General features: G+C 41.0%; 1 protein-coding gene across 15 annotated transcripts in view; it reads left to right on the plus strand.

The window, feature by feature from the left end:
• Window positions 1–23,304, plus strand: part of NRXN1 (neurexin 1) — a 1,007,877-nt gene that overhangs the window by 607,346 nt on the left and 377,227 nt on the right. For 2 of the 15 annotated variants that reach the window (XM_059659874.1, XM_059659875.1), the window contains exon 1: window positions 20,821–22,003. The exons of 11 other annotated variants lie outside the window; for them this stretch is intronic. In XM_059659874.1, the coding sequence (XP_059515857.1) occupies window positions 21,754–22,003 (250 nt within the window). In that variant the 5' untranslated portion in view covers window positions 20,821–21,753. Of the gene's footprint in view, window positions 1–20,813; window positions 22,004–23,304 lie in introns of those variants that run through there. 2 more of the 15 variants (XM_059659876.1, XM_059659878.1) reach the window with 2 other exon arrangements.

Genomic DNA, 23,304 nt, shown 5'->3' on the forward strand with positions numbered 1-23,304 from the left:
ACAGAAATGACCCTAAGAGATTAGAAATGAAAGTGACTGTACTAAAAACCAAGTGTGAACACATGGTTTTCAATACATATAAATATAGATGTAAATGTATGCACTATACATACATCAACAGTAATTGCTCACTTCTAAAAACTTTGGTGCTGTTTTGATGCTACTACTATAGACAAAACCTAGAAATGCATCGAACACTATCCTTCCAGAATTTCTTACTCCCTCAGGATTCTCAGAGAACAATTCAAAATGTGCGCCTACATTCTTTCAATGAAGAACTCTCTAGAAACTGGAGTTCAATCACCCAACATGGACTTTAGGCTTAAGTGAAGTCACCCTCACAAATCTGGGTCTTAATCATTTATCACTAATATTCTTAGGTCTGTCTGCAAGTGAGTGTATGAGGGCTGGGGAAGGAATTAATTCACTTATAATAGGAATATCAATGATTTCTATCCTGATTTCAGGGACTTCGTATACCTAGATCCCATGCAAAAGCAAAAGACCTTTGACCTAACTCCTTAGGGTATGTTGTGTCTCACCAGGAGCCAGGTGGAGGGGAATTTATCATAAAGAGGAGCATATATTCATAAGTCTTATTTACTAAAGAAAATGCACTCATACTTGTTAAGATGGTAAAACAGGGGAAAGTGGAGATCCAATAGAAATTAGAATAGTTGGATCAATGTGGTACAGTAGTACACAAAGTGTGTTTTGAGCAATGTTATTGGGATGTTAATAGGTGCCTTCCAAAAGGGATTTTGTTGGAGCCTGAAATATGTAGTATTTTGCAGTGGGAATCACATTGAAGCAGATATGGTAGAGGTTGTTTTGAAATGTGTTCAGTTGTATTTTATCTTCACTGAGTATTTGGTAAAATTAGGTTTCCTCATAATAGTCTTTGGGAAATGTTCATGTAGAAAATCAATACAGGAATGGGGAAAGGGACTGCATTTTTCATCTTGTACATTTACTAAGTGTGAATTATTTGCATGATTGTTGCTATATCACTGAAGTTTGAGCTGTGAGTATACAGTGCAAGAAATTGTGGGGGTTTTTTTGTTTATTTGTGGGGGTTGTTTTGGGAAATTTTAAGCCAAACTTGAAGAGACTTTCTCTGACATTTGAAATGGAAAAGCTTTATGCTCTAAATCATCCTTGCTCTACTCACTTCGTAAATCTGAGGAGTTCCATTCTTTGTTTATGACTCAACCTGTGGAGAAAGTGCTAGATTTTTCACATAAGAATGTCTCAAATAAGATTGTCTAATGCTTACCTTTGGTTAATTTCAATTTTTATTTATGTGAACATCATTACTATTAAATTTGAAAAGGTGCCTATTGGGTATGAATTGCCAAGTACTCCTGCTCTGTTGCATTTCAGGTGGGAAACTTCAAACAAAAATCGTTAATTCCTGGTCTTCCCAGCTAGTTAAATACATAATAAAATTATGTGATACTCCTGGCTGGGAATAAAATAAAATAAAATACCCACCAGAAAGAACTAAGCATGGGCTAGTCATATCACAAGTGGAGCATTGTTTCCAATTTTTGATTATATGCTTATTAGAGATGATTGACCAATTGAAATGTGCTCCTTTCAACTCTAAATGTCTGAGTATAGAAAGGCAACTAGAATACTAAGGGGCCTTGGCTGCTCTGACCAGGGAGGCATAGGTTCAAGGGAATATAAGTCATCTTCAAATATTTGAAAGGCATTCGGAGTAAGCAAAACTGGCTGCTTTTTTTTTTTTTTTTTGGTTCCGAAGGGCAGAACTTGGAACTTTATGAGAAATTATAGGAAGGAAAGTGTATGGAGATAGTAATACCTTCCTAATGATTAGAGCTTTGAACCATGCAAACATAAGAGGTGGTGAGTCATTAGTTTCCTAAAAATCCCAGGTAGAGGTTGCATACTATTCATCAGAAATATTATCTAAGGATAATATTGGCTGGAAGTTTGGATTACATGACCTTCCTACTCTACTTTAGTTCTAAAAATATTTATTTATTAGGTTCCAACAGTAGCTATCCCAGCTACGTTGAGGAACTTTTTGAGAGTCTGGTAAAATTATGGATCCTTTCTATAAAAAATCCACAGATGCACACACACACAATTTGCATATAGTTTTAAAGGTTCTTAGTCCCTTTGAAGTTTACTTATAGATTCTGGTATAAGAATCTGGTCTATAATGTAATTAACTTGCAATTCTTAGTAAATCACAGAACCTTCATAATTAAGGTACAGTGATTAGAGATCTTTCCGTGTATAGATCTTACATTCTAAAAATATAAAATAAAATAGTTTATTTTGTTAGAAAGCAATTCTTGCATTTAAGACTGAGAATTGGAAATAGAGAACAGGGGTCTTCTCGCATTAAAAATAAATAAATAAAAATGAGCCCTGCCTGGCCAACATGGTTCAGTGGTTGAGCGTCAATCTATGAACCTTGAGGTCATGGTTTGATTCTCGGTCAGGGCACATGGGAGGCGTGCAGCAGGGAGCCGATCAATGATTCTTTCTCATCATTGATGTTTCTTTCTCTCTCCCCCTCTCCCTTCCTCTCTGAAATCAATAAAAATACATGTTTTAAAAATGAGTCCTGAAGAATACATGTGATAAAGCCTCATTTTCCTATTGGTTTGGACTTAAACAACATGTTCTTGTGTCTCAGTTTCCAATTTTGACTTTTGGCTATTTGTAATAATAAGAGAAGAGCACAGAAGGTTTGTGTGGGAGTTAGAACTGAGGGAAAGATGAGGAGTGCCTTTTGTAATAAAAGTCGAAAGGCATGGGTGACTGGGTGAATCCATTTTACAGCTCATTAACACTGCCCTTAATGGGCAGAGATCATTGCCAGAGTTTATCCCTGTGAAGCAATTAAAACATGCAGACATACATATGCAAACATATGTGCTTATAGAAATGGAAATGGTTTCCTTTCCATCAAGCTTAGGAGGAGAAATAGCAATCAATATTTCCTTACTCTTATAGTACACATGTGTTTTATGCTAGTTGTTTCTGGTCTGGTCTATGTTCAGTCCACACAGACTGTCTTCAGTAATCTCAAAAATACTATTGGGAGTAACTTGAAGTGGTAGCAAGAGTAGAGCAAAGGAATTGAGTAGAAAGGTTTAAATAGAAACTTCATTAGCATTTTTAAATTCCAGTTCACCAAAGTGAAAGAGGTTTGTTTTTTAAATAACCACCTTCCCACGATGCCTCCCAACCATAAACACATCTTTTTATCTGTTCCTCTTTCACCTTTCTCTTTCTCTCCCTTATCATAAACAGTTATTTATAGTGCATTCTAGGTAGTGCCTAGTGCTACAGAAAAAAAAAATTAAAAGGAGATTCAAAGAACTACCTGGGTAGGACATGAACCCTGAAGGCATTTACTGTCTCATGGCTGACTAAGGACACCCTGAACAAATCAGTTTTCTTTGTTTCTCATAAACACACAGACTTGCCAGGAAGCATTCTTAACAGCAGCAGCAGACATTGCTGAGCACCTTCTCTGTGGGAGTCCTTAGGCTGGCAAGTGTTGTGAGCCCTAGGAGTGCCCAGTCTGTTGTGAAGCATGCAGATTCCTGAGCACATCCCCAGAAATTCAGCAAGTCCAGGGTGAAATACAGTTTTAAATCATGGTTCATGGGAAAGTGCTGTAAGTGGTCAGCAGTTTGCATTTTGAAAGAAATGACTACTTATAAAATGGAGAAACAGAGCAATATGGGACATAGGCCCTACCCTAATGTCGCTGCTGTATACCTGGAGGGACTATGCCTGCATACAGAATTGCAAAACAACCCACAGTGGCTAAAATTGTGTCTAATTAATGGTGCAGAAAGTAAGTGAAGGAAGTAGGAGCGTAGACAAGGGAGTATTTATGGAAGAGGTAGAAATTTAGAAGAATCTTCAATAAATAGAATATATAACCTCCATCGGGAGATTTTTCTAACTTAGCCTGTTAACCATGGCCATTGTACATGTTATTGCTTCCTTTTGGCCTTTTATCTGAATTCTATTAGCTCAGTTCATACCACCATTTCCAGTCCACTGTGATTCTATGATGCTCCTCAACTTTCCTCCACTCCAATACCCAGAAATTAAGATCCTGATTGGTCTACATTTAGGAAATGTCAGAGCTCACAGAAATGGGCAGGAGAGAATGCTGGTCTCCACTCAAGTAGCAACTCCTGTGGGAGCTGTGGGTCAGTGGTTATTTCAGAACCACCTACTATAGAAATGCTAGTTACCTTCAGACATGTGGGCCTTGAGACCACTGGCATTGCTGTGGAGGGGCATCACCAACAGGTAATCATAAAAAAATAAAATCTGGCTAGTTTTTCAGATTGAAAGGACATAAGGTTGCTCTGTATCAATTTTACCAGAATACAGAAGGCAAGGCTCATCATGCTGTTTTAATTTATTTGAGCCCATTTACTTGGAATTGTAGGATTTGCTTACCTTCCTAGAAGATTTATCCTAGTAATTTGTCATAACAAGATAGGAATTCACCTCTAATATGAGTACTGATACAGCTCTTTATACTCATGATCAAATAGAGTACACAAAATAAACTTAGTCAGAAATCCATAATTTGGACGCAGAAGAGTCCAATGGAGAATACATAGAATATACATGATGTACAACAAATTAACGCTTGTTTGTTTTACATGTTCTTGGCCCTCTTCTCTGCAGTTGCTGTGATTTGCCACTCACCTTTTTCTCAGACCATTATGACCTTGCTCTTCTTTATTATTCAATGAAGTCTTTTCTCTTCCCGTTTTAGACTGTTTTGAAGCTCCCCAACTCGTGGCCATATCTTATTAGATTCTTAATGTTAGCATAATTGTATCTTATATGTGTTAAGGGGCTCCTCTACCCCATCCCTCCCTGAAGAACATGAAATATTTTCCCTGGAGTTAAAGGCATGTGATTAAAAGTATGTATGATGACCATGAGTCTGCTTTCCTGTGGATAGTTACCTAATTCCTCAGAAGGTTACTTGGAGATGAGTTGCTTGCCTAGCCAGGATACACAGATACATCAAAGGTGGTTTTTGTGTCCCTTCCCTACAACTCTTACAGATGAATCTACTCTCAGTTTCCTTGGCTGACAATTAGACTTAAAACTCTGTTTATTATTTTTCATAAACTTTATAATTTATTTGCCCAAGGAAATATTCACAGCAAGATATCAGGACAGGGGATATCAGAAACTACCTTATGGAAATGAAGATTAGTCCTAAATCCCCACTTTTTAACAGGTTCTTTGTGGAACCTTCTTTTATGCTGAGTGTTAATATCTGCTTTTCTATTAATCTGTTTCCACGTATTGGCCTTTTCCTCTAGTTACAAAACCATTAAAGATTAAGCCTTCTTTTCTTCTATATGAAAACCCTTCAAGTACTTGAGGATGTCTATAATAATCTCCTTTTAGTCTCTGCCACTCTTGGCTGAATATGCCCTTTCTGAGCAGGTAGTCACTCTTATGCTTGTCAATGTATCTTTTATTTATTTATTTATTTTTAAAATATATTTTATTGATTTTTTACAGAGAGGAAGGGAGAGGGAGAGAGAGTTAGAAACATTGATGAGAGAGGAACATCGATCAGCTGCCTCCTGCACACTCCCTACTGTGGATGTGCCCACAACCAAGGTACATGCCTTTGACCGGAATCAAACCTGGGACCCTTCAGTCCACAGGCCGACGCTCTATCCAGTGAGCCAAATGGGTCAGGGCGTCAATGTATCTTTTAAAATGGGGTACCCAGCATGTTGAACCATACCCCGATATGTGTCTTATGTAAAGTTCAGAAAAATGAACTGCATACTAAATTTCAATTCGTGTGGGTATTTATTTAACAGTTACATCAAACTATTGTCTATTATACTTTGTTGTTCAGTGAAAATCTCCCGGCTCTGTCTTGCACTGAGGACTACGGAATTAGGCCTCTAACCCTGTGCTAATTCTATTGATTTTTTCAAACCTACATGCAGGATTTTACGTTTATGCTTGTTACTTTTTCCTGTTCTGAAGCATTTGGGAGTCTGAGGAAGAGGATGCCCTGCCAGTTGAAAATGAGTTTTATGCACTCTACAATAATGTAAACAATCTTCACTCCTCTAGGTCTCCGAAAGTTTTTTTTAAGGTAATTTTTATTTTCATTTGCATGAGCAAAATGTGCACAGAAAAACAACAACAACACAAAGTCCAACTTTAAATTTTTATCTGAGCCTTTAAGGACTGTAGAAAGCAATGACAAAGACATTCTTCGGTAGGCAATGTAACTATCGATCTTATGCCACAGTGGTTTTCTGGCTGCCCAAGTCAACAACCTGTTGCTTATATGCATTTAATCATGGTGTGGTACCCAAGAGTTAGGGCAATTGAACCTTTTTAGACAGGTAATTGCATGTGTACGTCAAAGTTAATAGTGGCCTTGCAGAATGACAGAATATTAAATGCAAAGGAATTATTTAGATCAATAGTTGTTCCTTAAAACTTTGCAAACAGCCCTTGCCAAATAGGTGGTAAGCACCTGGTCAATAAGTGTGTCTAAGTTGTGCACACTGCTGCTTTGAAATTCTCTAAGTATGAAACTTATTCAACAGCATTTTCTTCTTGTTCAAGGGCCTTGGATAGCAATGTTTCCCATTTATCCTCTTTAAATGGGACCCCTTTATTAAAACCACTGACTTAACTTTGTTAAATGCATGTGGCTCTGAAGGAACCCAAAGCATATGCTGACTCTTTAAAAATCGGAGCAATATGTTATCTACTTTCCTTAAGGATAAATATCTTCCCAGAGCCCAGAGCGACTGAGTTACTCATCTGGGTAATCATCTTTCCAAGATGTTAGTTATATATTAGGTATGCACTTAGCTTTCAAGGACTGATAACCTGACTGACATTGGGTTAAACAGAAGATCATTTATTTTTCAAATTTAATAAGTCCAGAGGTAGATGATACAGGGCTGGTGGAACTATTTCAGGGGAACATTAGGTATTTAGGCTCTTCTGTCTCCTTGCTTCTCTATCTATGGAGTGTGACTTTGAATTCATAGTCTCAGAAGGGGTTTTTCCCATAGGCACTGACTGGATGGTTTTGTAGCAAAAACGGCAGAAGAGGCATACTGGCCAAGTCTGCCTCTTTAAAATAACCTTTCCCAGTGACTTCCATGAACATTTTCTAAAGATTAAGTGTGTCACAAGGCACTGACTCTAAGGAAGTTGGGGAAAGCAAGTATTTTTAGTCCCTCCTCCAAAAGAAAAATAATTGTTTCAATTTCCCAGGGAAATGGCAAAATGGATATTGAGTAAAAACTAGAAATAGCTGTCACAACTGCCCTTCTAGATTGATAGTTTGACCTATGAACCAAAGACTGGGCTGTCCTCCTCTCCTCCCCAACTCCCGAGAAATAAACTACAATTGAGCAATGATTTTTATAATGCATCTTGGTATTCCTATATAGGTACCACCTAGTAAGTCATGGGAGGCTATTGGATTCTTTAGTACCAGCTCTGAGTCTTCTTACAAGTCATATCATTTTTACACTATTTTATCTGGGAAATCACAACATAGTTTCCATTCTTTGACCTGTCAGCAGTCCAACTCTTGATTTTTTAATTCCCAATCTTGGAAACCCAGTGTATTCAAACTTTGTTTGCTCAACTAACCTGCTTTTATTGCTTTATTATTGGATTGAGGAATGTACCTTGGGTGAGAATAATATCAATCATTTCTCCAAAGCCTGCTTATCTCAGCCATACTGAACAACTTCAGCCTTCTTCTAAGATTATTTGGTTGTGACAGTCAAATTTCATTCTGCTGGGTTACAGATCTGTACTCTTTTATAATTCCTTATTCTCTTTAATTTTCAACAAAAAAATCCAAATTTGTGCAATATATTAGTCACTAAATGTAGAAACTATTACTCCAGTTATATATGCAACAGGGCATACCTACTGTGGTAATGGACTGCTTTCCTTGCTCTCAATGTCTCTATAGGCAGTTGAGTTAAAAATGCTTTAATATCATCAATATTTTGACAAATTGGAAAAAAAGGGCAATTAAAATAAAAGCTGGAACTTCATCCACTAATCAACCACTGCAGCTCAGATATCAGCTAATAGTGTGAAGGGCACGACTCTAGACAGATAAAACTGGAGAACTGAGGAATAAGTTGAAATAAATTATACATTTTTGTCACAATCCTATTATTTAGCAATGGGGACTTTTTGTTCTTAATTATGTGACATGATTATCTTCAGCATAGAAAATGTGCAACTTCCTTAAACGTGAGTCACATTCACAATAAACCTCTAAAAAATGGGCTGTGGAAAAGAGGCTCATGATTTTCCTTCCCCACATGTGACACATGTAACTGTTATTTGCCTTTATTTAAGTGTATGCCTTCCTCCTCCTTGAATGTAAATGCACTTTAACTAGATTAGGATTTTCACATTGCTATTCCAGAGCACAGTTTTGCGCTATGGATTTTCTCCAATCTGAATGTAATACTGACTGATGACAGTGGTTAATATTGTTGTGACCCTAAAAAGTAAAGCAAACATTTGCTGAAATTTACATAATTTTCACTTTTCGGATGCTAGCAAATGGGAACTGCTTCAAAACAGAAATCACCTATATTTTTCCTAAAGAAAAGAAAAAGCCTTTCATATCAGTTCATATTTTTCCTTGTTGAGCTAATTATCTTTTGCTTATGTGGCAGTTTAGTTTAGTTGTTTGTTTGTTTTTCCTCCCATGCTGTGTAAAGGTTTTTCTAAAAGCAGTACTGCATAAAAGAGAGCTTTATAAACAAATTTAATCTCTTACATTGGTTGGCTGAGAGGTATGCATTTGGGGGTCTCTTGCAGTTTCTCTATAGACTATTTATGTAAATGAAAAAAATCAGTTATTACTGGAAAAAATAACTAAAACTTTGATTTAACAGTACAAAAGAGGGTACTGTCTAATCTTGAAAATAGGAAATTGCTTTTCAAGATCCATTGCTTTCATACTGTTTCTGCCTGCTGCTGCCGAAAGAGGCAAGACCCACCTTTGCTCTTCTACCAAATCTGTTGTTCTGCCTCTGTAAGGCTTGGCTGTAAACAATAGTTGAAATGAGTGAAGTTTAATAATAATAGTAACATGTCTGATAGGATCTTCAAGTCTGGATTGGACAACTCTGATTATACCACAGCAGGAGATAATTTACATGGGAACCTGAAATGAGAAGTTAAACATTTGGCATAGCATAGCAAGAGGTTGTGACTTACTTGTTGCTCTTTGGTAACGTTGCTGTGTGAGATGGAATGGACAGCAAATTCTCCAAAAGCAGTGATTTTTCTGAAGTAGACAGGTTTTTCTGTGAGATGCTTTGCATTTTTTCTGTGATAAATGACAAATCAAAATATTGCCAATATGAAGAAATATTGATTGTATTTGCACTTAATCTTCCAATGGTCATTAAAGTTTCCATTTTTCATCCCAACTTAAGGCAATGGTTGCTGTGCTAAGAAGTAGCATTATTTTAAAGCAAACCACTGTGAGTTGGGCCAAAACAGTTTCATTCTAAACACTTGACTCCTAAATGTTATTACTGAGTAAAATTGTACATTGCACAGAAAACTAGAAGCTTTCTTTGTCCTTAAAAATTAGAAAAGCAAATCTAGTTTAAATTATTTAAGGGTAATAGTAGATGAGACATTCATTTCTTTTTCTCTCCATTTGGATATAAAATATTAAGTCTAGAAATGTTTCTTGTATCTCTTTGTTTGGGTGGCTAAAGCAATCAAAGGGTAAACTAGTTCATTGGAAAATAATATATGAAGCAATTATCATGTATGCATTTAAAAGTCATCAGAAATGCTCTGTTTCAATACCTATCATGTGTTAAATATTGAAGACCACACCATATCCTTAATGAAAGCTTCATTAGGAAGACATTAGTAGATTAAATCTATTCTCTGTGTGGTTTATTTTATTTAGGATACAATGGGGTAAGTGTGTTAGTTTGCCTACGTAATGTTTTCTACTGTACCTCAACACAGCCAGGAACAATTCCACAGAGGTCTACAGACCTACTAACACCTGTCAAGGTAAACTCACAGTTCTCAGGGGGAATCATCTCAGTAATAGAACAAAGAAAGTCTGAGGAAAGTAATTTTCTCTTGAAAGAAAAAGACGACAGATTAAAAAAAACCGCACTGATTAATGATTTTTCAAAATGCTTCAGAGGTGATATATTTCTTATAGAAGTATCAAATATGTAATCATATATGTGTAGATGTATATAATATATTTTATTATTTTTTAAAATACATTTTTATTGATTTCAGATCGGAGGGGAGAGGGAGAGAAAGATAGAAACATCAATGATGAAAGAGAATCATTGATGGGCTGCCTCCTGCATGTCCCCCACCGGCAATCGAGCCTGCAACCCGGGTATGTGCCCTTGACCAGAATCGAACCTGGGACCCTTCAGTCCACAGGCTGATGCTCTATCCACTGAGCCAAACCTGCTAGGGCTATATAATCTATTTTAAGAATAAATGTTTTGGAGTGTAAGTTTTCATTTTGATGTATTCTAAGAGATTTGAAATATGTGAAATGATCACGTATTTTGAATCGAACCACTGAAAGTTTTTCCTGTACCTAGAGCTGAATCTTTCCTTACCCATCCTAGAACAAATATATTAGATTATAAGTCCTGCTGTAGTGATATTATTTGAATGGTTATAGTTATAGTTAAAATGGTGCCAGTATTTCCATTATAGAACCCTATTCTCAAGGATTTATAAGTTCACTATAAATGTTTGCTCTGCAATTCAAGTTGGCAGCAAGCATCTTGGATTGGTGGTATTTTTTTTTTCTTTTACATAGTATGGGAAAGAAAGACATCCATTTATAGCCTGAGTAGGAAAATATGACAAAGAATTCCATTATTCTCCATAACCAATTTATTTAGCCTTCAAATTAATGTTCAGCCTAAATTTATTGTATGTTTTAGGCACTAAAAGAACTAACCGAAATACCTGCAAGAATAAGTTGAGAGGATTTGTTTCCTTTTTTTTGGTGGTCTTAGTTGGTTATTTAAAACTCCTAAACATGTAGATATACTTAACTAGTTGCTTTGATACTTCATTATTTCAGCACAATAATAAGGTGAATACATTATCACATATCTTGGGTATTTTTTTAAGATACTTGTTAATAGTCTCTACTTAAGAAAGCAGCAATTAATTGGCAAAGCTCAGAAAAGTTTCCAACAGATATGTATGTGCTAAAATTGGGTAGAATGATGAGTGGGAAATTAAGAGAGGGAGGGAAGAGAAAAAATAGTTTTTACAGAAGGAATAATATGGACAAAGGCAATGAAGTAAAGAGGTGATAGTCTGTCTAAGGAAGAGAGAAGTTCATGTGGCTGGAGCCTAGGATGCTTTGTGGGGAAGTGGCAGAAGTTGAGATAAAGGTAAAACAAAAAAGGCAGCATAAAGATGAATTTTAAAGGGCTTAATATTCCATCCTAAAGAACTTTGATTTTATCTTCAAAGAGATCTTTGCAGTGGGATAGTCACACTAACTTAACTCTTGTGCTAACATCAAAATACAACTCTGATAAAAAGTATAATCTAATATATTTGTCCTGAATTGGATGGGGATTAGATTATAGACCCCAGATAAACTTATTTAGAGATTTGATTCAGATTCCATGATTCAATCCCTTTCAGTGCATTCAAATGACAATGCATGCTCTAGATTAGAGTATATATGTAATATGCTAAGTGTCTATCTGACCAGTTGCTGTGATGCGCACTGACCACCAGGGGACAGAAGCTCAATGCAAGAGCTGCCATTTACAGAGAAAGGGCACTGCACACCTGGCACCCACAAAGCAACACTCAGCTTCCCCCAAGTGGGACACAGGCCTTGCAACAGCCCACCAAATCACAGCTGATGCTGCCAAGACTCCATGGCTCAAAATGCTGCCCACAGCCCAGCCCCAAAATGGTCACTGTGGGTGCTGGGTAATGACATCATGTAGCAATGCCCGGCTTCCTGTCCCTAGCGTCAGGTCATTTAATAAATGGCACCACGGGCCTGGTGCCCACAAAGCAACACTTGGCTTCCCCCAAGTGGGATACAGGCCCCGCAACCACCCTGGAGTGACACCCCACTAAATTGCAGCCAATGCTGCCAAGACCCCATTGCATAAAATGTGGCCCACAGCCCAGCCCAGTCCTGAAATGGTCGCTGTGGGCACTGGGTAATGACGTCATATAGCAACGCTCAGCTTCCTCTCCCTTGCGACTAGCCTCCTTACAGTTTCTTCAGCCCAGGAATATGACTTGCTGTGTAGCCAGGTGAAAACATTTTACACTATAACCAAATGTCTGTGAAGTGTTTTCCCATGCCTCATCTCATTTGATCCTCACAGAAGTCCTGGAGTAGGTAGATAGGAGATTCGGTGGAATCCTATTTTCTTTTCGTTAGCCGGAAAACGGAGATTTAGAAAGTTTAGAAATTTGACCCTACTGAAAAGAAATAAGAAATGGTAGACCTTGAAAAAGACTTCTGGTTTTCTCACTGAGCAGAATATAGTCAAACACTGCTGCAGTTAAGTATTTTACCCTTTGTTCTCCCTGCATGATCTACAATAATAGTCTGCTTTGTGTTAATATTTACTGCTGTGTTGCTGACAATTACCTGAAAGAGAAGTTGCGGTGCTTCACTGAGCTGGAAAAAGTTTAGCTACATCAGAAAGCAGGTCTAATTAAGCAAGTTGATTCTATATATATAAAAGGCTAAGTCGACTAGCACATGCGTGATACATATAAAGCTCTCGCTGGCACCAATCGCATGAATGTGTTTCCATCTGTCATTGTCAATGGTGAATTTGGTTGACATTTCTATTATAGAGAAAGGGCGAATAGTGATATTGAAATATTTCTTCTAATTATTTTTTTTTCAATGTGCATGAATCCGTGCACCAGGACACTAGTATATTTATAAAGATCAAACTGGCTTATGTTCTAAGTGTTTAGGCATTCAGGAAATAGGACTCATGGGATGTGCATGATTTCTGGTTCCTGATTTACATATCTATTTACTAGGGTATTTGAAAATTATGTCTTTGGTTTTATATCACCCTGAACTTGCTTTATACTTGTACTTCCATTCTCAATGTTTCTTTTTTTCTCTAATGATGGGCATATATGATAGAATGTTAGAATGTGCTGGTGAATACAGGCAAGCAGATCCCAGTTGGTCAGTTTTTGACATTGAAGTTTTCTGTAGCTGATGCTGGTCAGACTCGAAGCTTGATATACCAAGATCTGAAGGGGTCTTCCTGGGATTTTTATACTGACTGACTATTTGGATGGCCAGTATTATGTTCTATATGGAAGAAAGCATTTTCATCCATTCTGATTTATCTTCTCCATACTGCCTCCCCTAAAAAGAAAGAATTAATCATTCTAAAAATAAATAAGTGCTGTGCTAGTAATACATATATACTATGTACCAGATACTATTCTAAATGTTTTATAAATGTCAACTCATTCAAGCCACACAAGAACCCCACATCCACTCCTTTTAATGATGATAAAACTGGTGTTGAATAATCTGCCGAAGGCCACATGTCTAGCAAGTTAGTAGAGTCAGAATAGGATCCTGGTGCCCTGCCTGTGTTCCTGCCCCTAGCCACTGGCTAGGCTAACCAAAGAAGAGTTCAAATACAAATGGTAGAAAGAAAAAGAAAATCGCTTTTTCTAAGTAAAGGGATTTTACGGTTGCATGGTGTGAGATAAGGATATGCAAGTTTATATGATAGACATCCTGAAGCATTTAAGAGTTATTTAAAGAAGAGATCTGAGAACAACATGGTTATCAATGTGTAGAGTACACTGCGAAGGAGAGCATTAATTAGAAAGCTCTCCCTGTATTGCTAATAAAACCTGTGTCAAAGACTTCAACATTCAGACAGCAGTGGTTCAGAAAATCTGGTTTCCCTGGAAAGTTGTATGAGCATCACCCTGGAACTTGTTAAAAATGCAAATTATCAGGCCTTTCTGCAGATCCAAGGAATCTAAAGCAAAGCAATCTACGATTTTATAAGCCCTCTTAGTGATTCTCAGCCACACTAAAGCTTGAGCACCACAGATTTAGAGAAACAGAGACTGAATTAAGAAATTATTGGAGAGATGGCCAAACTTGACCATAGACTTAGACTAAGTGGGGAGTGTTTAGAATATGGTTAAATTAATCAACCATACAGCATAGTATCATTACATTTTTAGTACCTATCCTATATAATAAAAGCCTAATATGCTAAGTGCTCAGTCCTCTGTTCAACCAATCAAAGCACAATATGCTAATAATGTGCTAAGGCCTCTCAACTGTGGGCTATCATATGCACTGACCATCAGAGGCCAGATGCTCTGACTGGTAGGTTAGCTTGTTGCTGGGGCCCCCCAATCAGGACTGAACAAGATGGGCTAGACACACCCTGGATCTCTCCTGGGGTCCCTCTCCAGCTGGCCAACCTCCCGCGTCTCTCCCTGGCCCTAATCATGCACCAGTGGCATCCCTCGTCCTGGCCTGCACCCTCTTGCAATTCAGGAGCCCTTGGGGGATGTTGGAGAGCCGGTTTTGGCCAATCCCATAGGCCAGGCCAAGAGACCCCACTGGTTCACGAATTCATGCACCAAGCCTCTAGTCTAAAATATGTACATATGAATAAATAACAATCATTTATATTTAGTGCTTAATATATTTTAGAGACTGTTCCCATTGAATTACATGCAGTGTTATAATCATATTAAAGATGAGGAAACTGGGACAAGGGGCTATTTAATCCAATGTCACAGGAATAATAATAACTCAGATTCAAACTCATAGCCAGGCACTCATTGTAAGTTCTCCTGCTACATTATGAGCACATTCAAATCCAAAGAGTTTGTTGGCAACACAATTTGGTTGAAATGACTATACAGACAATATAAGATGACAGTGGTTGAAAAATGACATATGTCTGGTTGGTGCCCAAGCAATGCCCACGATAGTTAAAGATGTAGTTATAGAGAAATCTCTATGATGCTTCCTTGATGTTTAGGCAGATAATGTCATAAATGAACATTTTACATAAACAAAACAAGAGAAGAGATAGAGAACATAAAGTACTTCTGTCCTAAACACTGCTAACCTTAATTGAATAAATCTATTCATGTTTCACAAGTCAGACTGTACATACGGGCTTTTAATTTGAGTGAATTGGGCATCATGCTGGCTGATGTTGGGTTCCCACTATTCCCTCCTATTCATTATATCAGTTCTAGGTAATAGCTAAATTGACTGAATTCACAATCTATATCTCTGACTGGATCATAGGTGGCAGGAGATGAAAGTGCACTTCCAGATAAGTAAACACTTCATAAACCTGACTTTTCCAAAATATTGTTACTTCTGTGGGCCTTACGTTTATCATCTGAATAAGAAAGAGATTGCACTACAGAATCTCCAGGGATGCTTTTAGCCCTGGCATTTCTTTATTTTTTATTTTTTATTTTTCATGTTTTACTCTTACTACTGGGGCTCTTCTAATCTGCTCATTTCTCAGAATACCCTTAGGGACCTGGAGTAACTCATAAAGGTAACAGGATCAGAGGCTTATCTTTACAACTTCATGAATGACCCCCTCTTCTGAGCCTCTCTCTCTCTCTCTTTTTGTTGTTGTCCCTGTGCACCCATCAGGAAGAATATATGCACCCCTATGTTCATAGCAGCGTTATTTACAGTAGTTAAGATTTGGAGTCTCTCTCTTTTTATTCTCTTTCATTCCCAGCCCTGAATGCAGGTAGAGGAATAGGTGGGATCTGCTCACCCCTTCCTTTGTGCTGACACCAGTAGGAACACGAAATGCAAGACTGACAATCACCTCGTTTTTAATTTTTAAAAGATCGCTGCTGCCTATGGGTTTTAATATACTTCTCCTCTGCGGCTTTTAGTGTCTACATTTTTATTTAAAAAGCTTAATACTGAACTGTAAAAATGTCCAATTATGTTTAAGAAAAGCACGGAAAGGTTGAAAGTGTCTGCCTGACAACCACCCTGTTTCTGGAGACAGAAGGGTTGATTTTTTGGAATATGAAAAAATAATTTGAAATGACCTGTCCTTTTCTATCTCTCCCCACACCCTCCCTTCCATCCATTCTCCTCTCTCCTTCTGTTTCCTTTGTTTTATCCCCTCAGCTTTCAAATCCATCTCTCATTTCTTAACTCTGTTGTCTGACTTATGCTGCCTGCCTTCTTATTCATCATAAATCAACTGTGAATGGACCTAGGACAATTTACATGCACAGCTATTAGGTTCTTTTGGTAAATCTCAGTAGCCACACTTGTTCGAAAAGAATGAGGGTTAACCACTATTCCAAGAATTTCTCTAAGTCCAGGTCATAGTGAATGTAAGATGCAGACCAACCTATGCTACGGAATCAGACATTTAAGTAAGCATAGGATTTTAGAGCCTGTTCTGGATGCTTGATGAAGTCCCAGCTCTTGGTTATTTTAAATGCCTGAGAAAATGACTTTCCAAAAAGGTTTTCATGAAGCTAAGATGGCAGTATTGCAGGGGCATCATCCAGCTCATCATCTGTCAGAATTAGGTGACTAAGATCTGTTAAAGACCACTAATAGCACCCATTTCATGTGGTTTTTGTGAACTAATACGTTTACATCTCTCAGAGTTGTGCCAGTTACAGATGTGTCAGTTATTATTACTATTGCTATGGTGCCATTCCTTAGAGTGAAGGATGAAAGGGCTCTTATATTCACATAATCTATTTAAGTAGAAGCAAAGCATGTCTATAAGGTATTTTGGCCAACCCACATTTCTTGAATATTAATGATTTCATAAAGATTACCCATTTCTAACTTTCATTACACCGATTGACAAGCCGATGATAACCTACTTCTAACATACCTTGTAATTAATTAGCAAAGCCACATCATGATGGGAGATGATGATAGTTCAAGGCTTCTGGAAGCCACCTCTGGCTTCTATAATTCTGGTTGACACTGGGGCATAAATTTCTGATGAAGGCAGCTGACTCTCTTGGGACACAGAATAACACTAGCACACATTTATACTCCACGGTCTATGCTGAAATATTTAAGAGTATATTTCAGAGAGCCAGGCAGGCACCCTGTCTCCTGCAACCAATTCTTCACTCACCTAACCCCAGTTTGTCAAATGCTGCCTCAGTTTCCTTTAAATAGTGTATTTCCAGCCACAAGGACTGACCAGCTGAAGAGACAGAGTAAGCGCAAGCTTTACTCGCTTCACTCAGATTAGGCATGTGTTTACTCACAAGACTTTTCTCTACTCTCTGTACAGAGAATCACTCTTTGTTCCACCAGATTACAGCCATTTATTATAAATATTGCAGCATCAGTATCACAGCATCCACGCTAGAACCTCCTAAGTATTGCAAAGGTGCCCTAGACATCTGCCCGAAACACTACAGCTACAATTTCTTTTGTCAAGGAAGCAATAAATATTTCTTTTTTAGCTCTTGAGACGCTAGTAAAACTGAGATTTCTGGCCTATCCTTTCCCTAAACCCGTCTTTATCTCCCAGGGCCCCAGGCAATATAAGACAGACGGGGAGCCTCTTCTTCATTGAATTCTTTTGGGAGGGTTGATCAGAAGTTTCTTTACTTAATTCTATTTCTATGGCTTTAATTTATACAACTAATTCTCCAAAGTCCCAGCCCCATCCTTCCCTGGTAATCAAGAGAATAACAAATATAGTTAGTACTTACTAATTATGGATATGAATTCACCTCCTCAGTAAAATGTGTAAACCCCCACGTCCTGGCCAGGTAGCTCAGTTGGTTAGGGTATCATCCTGATACACCAAGATTGCTGGTTTGATCCCCAGTCAGGGCACATGCAAGAATCAACCAATGATTGAATAAATAGTTGGAACAATGAATTGATATTTCTCTCTCTCTCCCTCCAGCCTTCTCTATTTCCCTCTCCCCCCGCCCCATTCTTTCTTCCTCCTCCCTCCTTCTCTTCCTCCTCATCCCTTCCTCTCTCTCAAATCAATTTTAAAAAGTATCAAAAAAATTGCAATCCCCAAATCAACACCCATGGCACGATGCTGGTCATTAACAGACATGCACAGAGTGGCAAAAATTTGAGTCCCGACACCCATGTTGCTACCTGAGGTCAAACAACACAGCACTCTACCTTGTTTCAGCTCTTGTATTATAAACAAGGGGCCTTTTTGTGGTCTATTTAGTGGCACATTTTTCACATTTTTGCATGCTTTTTGTTGATCACTTTGCTGTTTAACATGGCCACTACACATAATGCTGAAGTGCTAACATTCCTAAGCAAAGGAGGCTGTGGCACGCCTTACGGAGAAAATAGGTATTAGGTAAGCTTCATTCAGGCTTGAGTTATATTGATGTCAGCTGTGAGTTCACTGTTAATGAATCAAGAGTACATATTCAATAAGATGTCTTTAACCAGAAAAACACATAAAACAAGGTTATATATTGATTAGTTGATAAAAATGTTGTGGCCAGCGGCTTGCATGAACTTAACTCCTCGGGGCATTGGTTCAGGTTTGGCTAATTCAGTGTTCACAGTGACTTTATAGACCATAACTACTGGGAAGAATGAGAATTAACTGCTTGTTCTAAGAGACTGACTTACATTTCACATATGCTGGGCACTAGAGGGAGTACAAAGAAAGATTGGACTCTGTTCCCCTTCAGGAATTCCTGTAGTTGGTGAGGGGAGGACAGATTAACACTATAGAGGAGGGCAGTGAGAGCAGTGCAGTGCTCTGCATTTCCTGTAGATGGAAAGAACTGAACGCATTGTGCAGGCTCATCAGCTCGATAGGTGAGACCTGTATGGGAGGAAAAGCATAATGCCTTAATTGTGGGGAGCATTTGATATCTTTTAAATCACTCTCACATTAAATATCGCATTATATCCTTCCTGCCCTGCGGGATTCTTAGGGAAGATAGGAACATGACTGTTTTATAAAGGAAGCCAGGGAGCCTCAGGGAGAGGCTGAGTAACGAATCGGGTGGGCATCACTGGTAAATGGCAGTGCCAAGGAGGCAGCACAGGCCCCCTCCCTCCGCTCTTTCCCCGGGAACACTGTGAAAGATCAAGTTCACAACAGGAGCCTGGGGTCCTGGAACCATACCGGGGAGGGTGATATCCTCTTCTTTCCTTTGGAAGCTTGACTTGATATTTAAAAAATGAATAATCACCACCCTGGACTATGAGTGAAAAGAAGAGGCTGAAAAAAAAAGAATACAATGAAGAGGAAGGGGCCCGGGGATACGGGTGGCAACAGGACACAGTGGAAGGTGCAGGGTTTGGAGTCTGTTGGTTTCTGAGCAGTTGGGGGAAGTTAGGAGACACAGCATCTTTAAGTAAATAAATGTACCTTCTTTAGCACGGCTAAGCCATTTCAATTAGTGAACTGAAGAATTATCTTCTTAGCAGAAGGACATAAACTTTTGACAGGAACCTAAGATGACAAATTGCGACGGATTTGACTTAGGGGCCCCTAGACACTGTTACAGAGTGACCACCAGGGTCCCTGGGTCCCCTCTCTGCATGGACTATGAAGCAATATAGAAGTCTAAATGGCCACTTGTATGAATGGTTGATTTAAGTGAAATCCTTCTAGATTACTTTTTTTTTTTTCCAATATGGACTTCACATTTGTTGATACAAGGGATAATATAGACAAGGAAAGCCTGTGGGAAGTAATATCTATTCTGAGTTGTTTCCCTCTCTCTTTACATAGAAATAAAGACAGAAAATGACCAGTCACTGGACATGTCATAGTTTTTATCATCTTTTGGAAACTGGAGGAGTGTTTCCGCCATAATCCCAAATCTTAGCTGCCAGCCTCAGGGACTGTGGTCCTCCTTGCCAACTTCACTCGCTGTGCTTGCTGGCTTTTGAGATTTTTTAATGTGTGTTGGCTTTGCTAGTCTTTCATCCAAGACACACAGTTAGAGGCACAGCATTTCACCAGTAGGATATAAATGTCCTCTCTTTCTTGGGGATACTGGATTTAGGAATTTTTGTTTCTTGATGCTATTTTCCTAATGAGACAGCGTGAGAGAAGACAGAACTCTGCTGTTATAAAAAAAAAAAAAATCACCAGAGCTGGGCTTCTATAGAGATCTTGTGGGTTCTTAAATATCCCTAAGGTGTTTGATTGAAACACAGGCAAGCTCATTCCTCCTGTTTCTCTCCTCTGCTGTCCTCTTTCCCACCTGTCCCCTCTCCCTCTGCACTCTCCCCTTTTCTCTTTCCCTCAGCTGCCTGTGCACACACCCCGTTTCTCCTGTGTGTTTCCGTTCCCTGCACTTCCACCACCTTATGAGATAGGATATTGTAGTGGGAACGAGGGCTCTTTGTTATGAGTCATATCTGTAATTCACAGATCATCAGACCTGATGCTTGAGTAGATGGTGTCAAGCCATCTTTGGCAGACCGGGTTTGAATACCTGGCAGAACAAGTTTGGTCCAATAAAAAGAGCAGAATTCGTTCCCTTTTCAGAGCTCTCAGGACACTGGTTACATCTAAACCATAGGGGTAGGGGAAGGGTGCCATTTGCCATTGGAATGCAGGCGGAGGGATCACCTGGCAGAGGAGGGAGAGTTGCTTTTGAGGTGTTCCCCGCATTGCCATCCACGTGTCCCTTGGATGCGTGGAGAATGCGTGAGAGAGGCAAACCGGGGTGATCTTTGTGGGAAGCTAGACCAGCCTCCCTCCTTACATAGGCTCGTCCTCTGCATTGCATCCCAGCTTCAGTGATTTGCTATTTGGAGACTGCAGATTTGCATAGAGCCCCCTCGCTTCTCCAGCGCCAGCGTGTGTGTGGTATTTCTTTTCTTTTTTTTTTCTCTCCCTCTCTCTGCCCTGCACTCCTCCGCTGCTGCTCTTCCCTCGCTCCGCTTCTGCCGTCCAGTCCCCGCTTCCCTCCTCGGGGTGCCCTCTTGCCTCCGACCCCCGCGCCTGGTGTGAGTGTCGGGAGGCAGCGGGCGCTGATCGCCTCGGGAGCAGGCGATGCGCGCCGCTGCTCCGCGCGCTGCCCGCGGGAGGCTGGCGCGAGCTGGCCCGCCGGCCGGGGCCGCGTGGAGAGAAGGGGCGCCCGGATTCCATGGGGTCTGCTGCTCCCCGGAAAGGAGGCTGGGCCGGCGAAGTGGCCTCCCCAGTCCCCGCGCACAATGCTAAACGGATTGACCTAGCGGCTCGGCGGCGGACGGCTGTCATGTAGAAGTGAGGACCCTCCGGGAGGAGCTTTCAACCGTCTCCCCGCTCCCCACCCCCTGGCACGCGCTCGCGCCCGAAACTCTTTGGGAGTCTCACCGGAGAGCCTGGAGCCCTGGAACTGGGGGAGCAGCCGCCCTCCCCGCACTGGCTGTTCCCGGGGGCTGCCTTTCGGGACAAGTCCCCCCCGTCGGCTGCATCGGCCTCGGCTATGTTTTGGATTCTTTGGGGGACAAGGCGCGGCGGACTCCAGGACCCCGAGAAGACTGTCCGAAGGAGGGAGAGGATGGGTGCTCTGGCTCGGTGAGGCGGCGCCCCGCAGCCCACCCTGAGCTGCCCGCCTGCCTGCTCCCGGTGCCCTCTCCCCTCCCTGCGCCCCAAACTTTGCCTCCCGTGGTAGCTGCTCCTCCGCGGGCGCCCCGCCATGTACCAGAGGATGCTCCGGTGCGGAGCCGAGCTGGGCTCGCCCGGGGGCGGCGGCGGCAGCGGCGGCGCAGGGGGGCGCCTGGCCCTGCTCTGGATCGTCCCGCTCACCCTCAGCGGCCTTCTAGGAGTGGCGTGGGGGGCGTCCAGCTTGGGCGCGCACCACATCCACCATTTCCATGGCAGCAGCAAGCATCATTCAGTGCCTATTGCAATCTACAGGTCACCTGCATCCTTGCGAGGCGGACACGGTGGGTCTGAGATGCCAAGTTCTCCGGGGTTACTCCCGGCCTCCCCGCTTTCAACCCCGCGCTGGCTTTTCAGCCCCTAAGGCTCAGAGAAATGGGAGCGCAGGAAAGGGAGGCGCGTTTGGGTGTGCTTGGTGGGAACCACTGATCTCTTTGAAGACAATAGAAGAGGGATGGGGAAGGCATCCGGTGTGTTTGTGGTGAGGGGTGGGAGGGGCATCCCTGGTGAGGGTGCTGGAGAGAGACGTGGGGCACCTATGAAGGGACCATTCTTGGCTGGGCATCTGGGCCCCCTGGGAAGGGGGCGTTACTAGCCGGAAGGTCACTCGGTGTGGCTGATGGGGCGCTGTGCTCAGCCCAGGGACCTGAGCGCCAGTGAGAGGAGGGCTCTGCAGAACCTTTTGTCTGCGCTGTGGGCTGCCCCACCTCCTGCCCATTTCCCTGGCCTTGGGGAGGGACAGGTTCCGGACCGCACATTCCTCCAGAGTGTGCCAGACGGCAGTGCCAGCCAAGGCGGGGGGCCCGGGACTCACTCAACAGGAGTCCAGTCCCTTTTGCCCCCACCTCTTCCCTTAATTGGAGAAGGTAGGAAGGTAGCTGAGGCTGACCAACCCCTACTAGGCTCAGAAAAGACCTCTGCACACCACCCCTTTCCCCCACCCCCCACACACATTCTCTTATTTTTCTTGGTGATTAGGCTCAGCTCTTTTCTAAACACAGCAGGGAGGCTTGGCTACCCCAACCCATCTCCCTGAGGTCATGTCTGAAGGCTGTTGGGGTAAGGGATGTCTTTGCTTTCTCTTTCTTCAGCTTAGTGCTTCCTGGGGAGGGAAGGTGAGCCAATGCTGGTTGGTGTAAGTCCGGAGGTCTGCTTGGAGGAGGAGAATTTAGAGCAAAGAGAAGCTCTTCTCCTCATCCTGTTTTGGGTGTGTGTGTGTGTGTGTGTGTGTGTGTGTGTGTGTGAAGAGTAGAATGTGAAGGAAAGCCTTGGTGGGCAGATTCCTTCTCCAGAGTGGCCAGCAATGTGAGACCAGGTTCCTCTCATCTTCAGATAAAAGTCTATTTCAGATTCCCTGAACTGACAGTAAATAATGTATCAAACTGTGTTTGTCAATCTCTCCCCACTTCCAATCTGCTCCCCCAATTTAAAGTCCACTACTTTAAGAAGCAGGGCAAAAGTTGTTGTGGACACTTTCTCATATTCCATCCTCCCTTCTTTTCCTTCCAGGGCCCCTCCCTCTTTCAGACTCGGTTCAGCTCTGGACCCTCCGTCCTGCTCCCGAGTAATTCTTCTCCCCTGAGCA

This window comes from Myotis daubentonii, chromosome 12 (genome assembly GCF_963259705.1).
Source record: "Myotis daubentonii chromosome 12, mMyoDau2.1, whole genome shotgun sequence".
Classification (NCBI taxonomy): domain Eukaryota; kingdom Metazoa; phylum Chordata; class Mammalia; order Chiroptera; family Vespertilionidae; genus Myotis; species Myotis daubentonii.